The sequence below is a fragment of the Hetaerina americana genome, unplaced genomic scaffold (genome assembly GCF_022747635.1).
Source record: "Hetaerina americana unplaced genomic scaffold, ioHetAmer1.1.p SCAF_22, whole genome shotgun sequence".
NCBI lineage: Eukaryota > Metazoa > Arthropoda > Insecta > Odonata > Calopterygidae > Hetaerina > Hetaerina americana.
Window position 1 is genome coordinate 4,383,743 of NW_027286786.1, and position 6,419 is coordinate 4,390,161.

General features: G+C 42.4%; 1 protein-coding gene across 3 annotated transcripts in view; it reads right to left on the reverse strand.

The window, feature by feature from the left end:
- LOC139689300 (glutamine--fructose-6-phosphate aminotransferase [isomerizing] 2-like) overlaps window positions 1-6,379 on the reverse strand; it is a 76,058-nt gene extending 69,679 nt beyond the window's left edge. For all 3 annotated transcript variants that reach the window (XM_071586373.1, XM_071586372.1, XM_071586371.1), the window contains exon 1: window positions 6,171-6,379. In XM_071586373.1, the coding sequence (XP_071442474.1) occupies window positions 6,171-6,177 (7 nt within the window). In that variant the 5' untranslated portion in view covers window positions 6,178-6,379. The remainder of the gene's footprint in view (window positions 1-6,170) is intronic.
- Window positions 6,380-6,419: the final 40 nt, after the last annotated feature.

Here is a 6,419-nt window from a genome sequence, read left to right on the forward strand (position 1 = left end):
TATATATATATATATATATATATACATATATATATATATATATATATATATATATATATATATATATAATATATATATCAATTTTAAATACATATTTTTGAGCTTCAAAACTTTAAAAATTTAACACTTTTTACCATTATATAATATTTCTTTGACCTCAATTTCTCTGATATGCGAATGAATACTGGATTCGACACCACTGCTTCTCTTTTCGCCACATTCAACGACAGTGAACGCGATAAGAAGTTTGCTAGGAAATGACAAAATAAACACTATTGATTATGAAAACGAGGTTTACATACTATTAAACTCATTAGTACCTGCATTATACAGGTGTTTTTATACCATTTGATCGAATTAGTTACCCTTTCTCCAAAATAGCGCGCAGGAGTATCGAAGAGCGAGCACCAGAAGAACGCATATGGCAACGAGGTGTACCCAAGATTTTTTTCGGGAAAGAAGTAGAATTTGAGCAGAGCCCGTTTTTTATGGTCCCCGTGGCAAAGAAAACCAACCAAGGAGAGGGCACCTCCCCCACAATCAGCAGATCCATGTCACCATTTATTATCCTCTTCCGCAGATCAAAGCGCGAGGACGCCCACGCCACCCCCCCCCCCCCTTCCGTCAGATACGGCCGTTCAGAATTTCGATCATTGTATTTAGTAGATAACATTCCTTCATGAAGCGAGGCAATTTCTTTTCGCCGATGCCTTATCGTCGACGCCCGACGCACAAACTAGCGCGGTCAGCGGGGTCGATCCCCGGAGGCTCCGGACAATGCGGGGGTTTGCCGGAGGGCTTGTGGAGGGTGCCTGGCAATACGCAGTCAGAAACACAATTCACAATCCAATGAGTCCATCGCCATTAATTTCCCCATGCTAGGCGATAGAGGTAATGAGAATCGATGCTCCGTATAAGTGTGTGTCATCAAGGGTCACTCTATTTTTTGCCACGAGGATTTGAAGGGGAGGGGAGGTATATTCATTCGGGACTTCGTGCGGGGTCCACGATTCCTTCACAGCAATTTGCCAATCGCCAGGGTGAACGAAACGCGTCACTTCAGTGCTTGTGGTGTCCGGCTGTCTTGTGGGATGCAAGTCCATTTAGAAAAGACGATTGAACACTACAGATCTAAATCACCGAATAGGTTGGGTGGGCTCACCCTTAGAGATCATTAATACCTTACAATTAATCTGGTTCCACGATTACTCGCCGATAGGCACGTGAACGGACGGCTGCTTAATGTGACATATTTACAGAGACAGATTTTTCCCGACGACCAACAAATGATGGCAACTGCATTCCCTCGTGAGTCCAACCCTCTGCCGCCGCTGGAGCTGCCGCTCCTTTTCATATGCCGTCGGGTGCCCGCGGTCGAGTTGTTCGCGAGGGAAAACCGCTTTCCGAAAACAGGCATTTGGTATTTAAATATTTTGAGGGCACAACCACGGATTTTCGATTCACGCAAAAGATTATGTACTGGCTCGTGCCGCAAAAGAGTAATTTTCTGACGGCATTCGGCAAGTAACCAGCAAACGTTATTGATGATAAGACGATCGCGAAACTTGCGACTCTTCCAGACTTCTGGAGGGCCGTGCAGACACGAAGAGCGCGAACCGTGGATGAAGACCCTTTTCGAAGGAAACCGGACGGATTCAAGCTAGGTGCTGACGGCGGGGATGATTGAAATGCATGAACAACTGCCCGCGAAGAACATAATGCGTGCCACACAGCGATTAGAACATCTAGAATGGAAGCCCAGAAGCGGATAAGCAGATCAAGGTGGCGGGGAATTCATTCCCCCCTTTTAAAAGGGGAGGGAAATAAATTTGATGAACAAGTTTGAGGAAAAAATCTCCTAAATCTCACTTAACAAATTTAAATCGATGTCCAATAATTTTTTTTCTCTTTTGTCTCATTCATTTTTCCCTTAGTGGTGGGAATCGTTATCTTTATTTAGAAAATTTTAAAACTGGTAAATAACTAGGGCATCAAAAAACATTTTAAAAGTTAATCGGAAAACATATTTAAGGAAATAAAGGGCAGAACAAGTATTGCCGCAAAGGTCTCTTCCACTATTTCATGAAACATTTAGCTCCAATATAACATATAAATATTTTCTTGACTGCATCCATACTAGGTGCTTCGCCGACAGGTGGGACCCTCCCCTCCAACCACAAGAAACCTATATGGAAATTGTAGGATCGCTGAAACTGGAGAATCGCAGGCTGAGCGCCAGGTGCATAGTAAACCCATTAAAAAACGGCATCAGGGATGCAATGTTACTCGAAACGACAACGAAGTAATACAAGCCCACCACAGAGATCGTCGTCGCAGATAACGGCAACGACAAAACCAGAGAGAGAGAGGGAAACCTAGCAGTGTAGACTTTCGCTTCAGCACTTCAACGAACAACTGAAGCCACCCCCTAAACACCTTAACGCCTCCTGCCACACGCCTTTGCGTAGATGTAGCCACGTTTTGTGGATCGATCGCCACTCGAAAATGCACGGGTGCCACGCACCACTTGGGTCCGATCGGCCGCGAAACGGGAACCTCCTCTGCGCCTAAACTTTCTCTTCCGCTTGGCTCGAAGCAGACGAAAGCGAAGCCCGCGACACGAAAGTCCCGTCGAAGTTAATGAAGACATTTGGATGGAATCTACGACCTCCATTTGCTTAGAGAAAACACGAATGTTCAAAATTGATATTCATCGAGAAAAGGTAGTGTCGAAGAGCAATACTTTCGAAGGAAACTTTTTTAATCCGCTCCAAACGGACTTCAGTCTGACTTTGATGATTTTACGGTGGCTAAGAAGATGTGAGTTTGCAAATTTGACCAATTTTGAATCCCAGATAACTCATCATTCGTGAGAGCATGCAACGTCGCGAGTGCTCCTTCCAACGGGGTGACTGCGAAGGTTCACCGTGGAATGTTTTTTCCCCTCTAAATTATTATTATTATCCACTTTGCTCGACTCCAGCTTGCAGCCCGACGATGAAAAGTGACGAGCCCCCCACGACATCCTCCCTCCGAAGGATGCCCGCCACTGAACTCTCCTCGCCCAGATCAATTACGGGGGAGTATTTGGTAGTTATGGGAATAAGTTTTCTAATTGTTGTTTTATTTATTATTATTATTAGCCGGAGAAGTAGTTCACCAGTTTAGGGTAGCTTTTTTCATGAGCCGCGAAACTACTCACTACTGTATTTGTGGGCCCTAACTAAAATCGCACAAAATATCCTCAAACTCGATACTATCTCTATCCACACCTATGCAGTCTGAAACATTGAACAGGTTCAGAATACGTCGTCTGCCTCATTAGTCCACTCTTATCTTCTGCTAAATGTTCGTTTATTTCGCCACGTCTTCTCTCGTGAACACCTTCTCAATATCCACGGAGCATACCACAAATACATCTCGGTTAAACTCCATGTTCCTTTCTACCCGCGACCTCGTGATTGCTATGGCATCACACGTACCAATCCTCTTTCTAAATCCAAAATGATCTTCTGCGACGTATTCATTTTATTATCTCTCCATCCTCTTTCTGATGCCCTTAAGAATTACCTTTGCCGTGAAATCAAACTTACAGTCCTATAGTCCTCGGGACAACGCTACTGCTACTTTCACTTTTTTTGGGAAGTTATCAATATTGATTTTAAAAAGCCTTCAAACTGAATTCTCCCCTCATGACTACTAGGAATGACCCCATACAAACTATTGCCTCCGTAAATTCTTGAGTATTTCTACAGGGATGTAATATATTCCCACAGTGTTCTTCGATTTTATTTATTTTCTGCCTACCTACCTGCCTGCTCTATCTCGCAGTCAGTCAAGTACCCCTAGTCTTAAGCTATCATCATCGGCATATACCCTTTCTTTATCCAAACTACCCTACCTATTATTTTTACAATTAAGATGCTCTCGATATCCGTTCAATCTTGTCATAGCATTTTCGATTAATATTAGTACCTCTAATTGCGTAACAAGAATTACCTTTCTGACGCCCTTACTGCCTCGCACTCTCCTCCTGAATAGCGCATCCATTTCGTCCGGTCTCTGTAAACACTTGACATCCTGTCACTGTCCTCTCTACAACATTTCCTTTGCCGTATTAGTTTCTCACTTCAGTTTATTGCAATCAAGATCAAATAATTAATGAGAAATAACACATTCCATAAATTTTCCATTCAAATATTCCATCACATTATGGTTTCCGCCCCTGACACCAACGAGTAAGGTAAACGAGGCACCAATGAGAGCGACAGCATCTCTCACCAAGGCCTTCCATTGTCAACCTTGGTGTCTCCTTGCCCCTCCCGCTGTCAACGCAACTCCTGATGCCATTTCCGCCCCAAACACCTTTGGAGGGATGCAGAATCGCCTAGCCTGGCCTGTACTACGAACATTCTCTCGGAGACAGTATTTGTGGCCATAAAAATAAGCAATTGTAAGATTAACAAGCATCGCTGTATTTCTCTCGCTTGAACGAGGTTTGAGGCATAAATCGCGGTGGAGGAATTTTCTCCTTCAGTCTTTCTTTAATGCTTTTGACATTTAACATTCCTCTCTCACACTCGCCGTCGGCCAGCTTCCTTTCACAACCCTTCAACACTTCATTGCTACGTGATGGTGCCTCTGTGTTTGTCACATGCGAATATGCCGCCCATTACCAAAATATGGCTTAAGATAAGTAAATGCACCTTGAACACAGAAATAAGGGACCTGATAGGATCAAATAGAGTTGCTTCAGACGTGATGCGGTGGAAGTCGAACATGCTACGAGCACTTATTCGCCCGATAGCAATAATAAAGAAACAAATATCTTCGAAAATTAGCAAATTTTAAGACCTCTAAAAATAGCTATTTCTACTACGAGGTAAGTGTGATGTCTTTCACGCTTTTGGCAAAGAAGATCGCCTTGATTTTAGCGAAGGTCAAACATGTTCCCCACGATAAAATTGAGGAAACGTCTGCAAAAATTCAAAGCCCTGATAGTTCATGGTGTAATACTGAGAGGAGAAATCAATGAACAACATTAACACAAATTGAGGTGTCATTCTCTACCCAGGTCCACAAGGGAGGATTTGTAGTTTAAAGCCATATTTTCATTCTTTGCCTAAATATGCGTAGCGAAGACCAAAACTTGACACTACCTTTCTTTCGACCGGAAAGAAAGGGATTAAAAATGGGAAATGGTGCTTTTCAACGCATCATAAACAGCGGCCAGAGCGGCTGTGGACCCCTCTGACACGCTAGTGGCCGCGTAGGGCCCAGAAAATTACCGCCAGACTAAGAGATGGGTATTATATGACTGCTGAGTTTGCAACGATTTTGTGGGTCACCTGAGTTACAATCGCTTTTATTGAATATACTGGTTAACTGCCCTTAAATATGTAAAGCGCTACCAGGTAGCAGGTAAAAATTTGTTAATTTCAACTTCGTTCAAAATTTGTTAATAATATCCGACGAGATCACCGCCTTAACAATAGCCATTAATAATATTAGCTTTTACTTGTGCCTTACTTTTCTCCCACAGTATTCAACAGTCATGTGAAACTGAATTCATAAAAACAATAGCAATGAAAAGAGAAAAACACTAAACCTACAGATTTATCACATTTCAAAATGACCGGGAACTTGCAACATTTAGATACTGCTTCTTCAATCTATGGTCGGCTTATCTAAGTTTGACTATTGGGTGCGGAAGTTAATCGAGCAAATATTAACAAAAGAAAAAAATCGAAGAGAGTGTTGAGTGTACAAAATGTTAAAATACATTTGCTTTCCTGAGCAGCCCTTCCTTTACGCTCAAAACGACTGGCACCAATCTCCAAAAAATAATGGGAATCCACGCAAAATGTATTAACAACATGAAGGTTACAGCCACATATTCGCACTACCAGTAATGTTGGGATACCATGAGGCATGAATACTGATTATTATTCTAAAACGCTGATTATTCGACTGTAGAAGGGAAGAGAAACAAAGAATTCCAATGCAGTGCACACACGAACGAGAGACACACGGTAATTACAAAGCTCTCTGAAGAAAACCACAATGATGCAGGATTATGAGAACATTTCAGGATAGTACAAGGCAAATATAGCCAAACCCGGCAACGACAAAAATGAAAAGACATACAGGAATAAGTAATCTTTACATACCACACATGATGTTTCTGGTATGCCACGTCCTTCGCTGAAGTTTCACCGCTGAAGCCAGCCAAAGAACTGAGGACCACGACAAGATGTGATGTAAATAAAACGTTGGGCGATGCTGCCGATACCACACCACTTCCTATTCTCCTACGTCAGGCGTGACAACACGTCGTCTGCTGGTATATACAAATAGTTTATAAAAGCCACAGTAATCTTATGGAATGCTCTAACAATTAAAATATTTATATTTCGAAA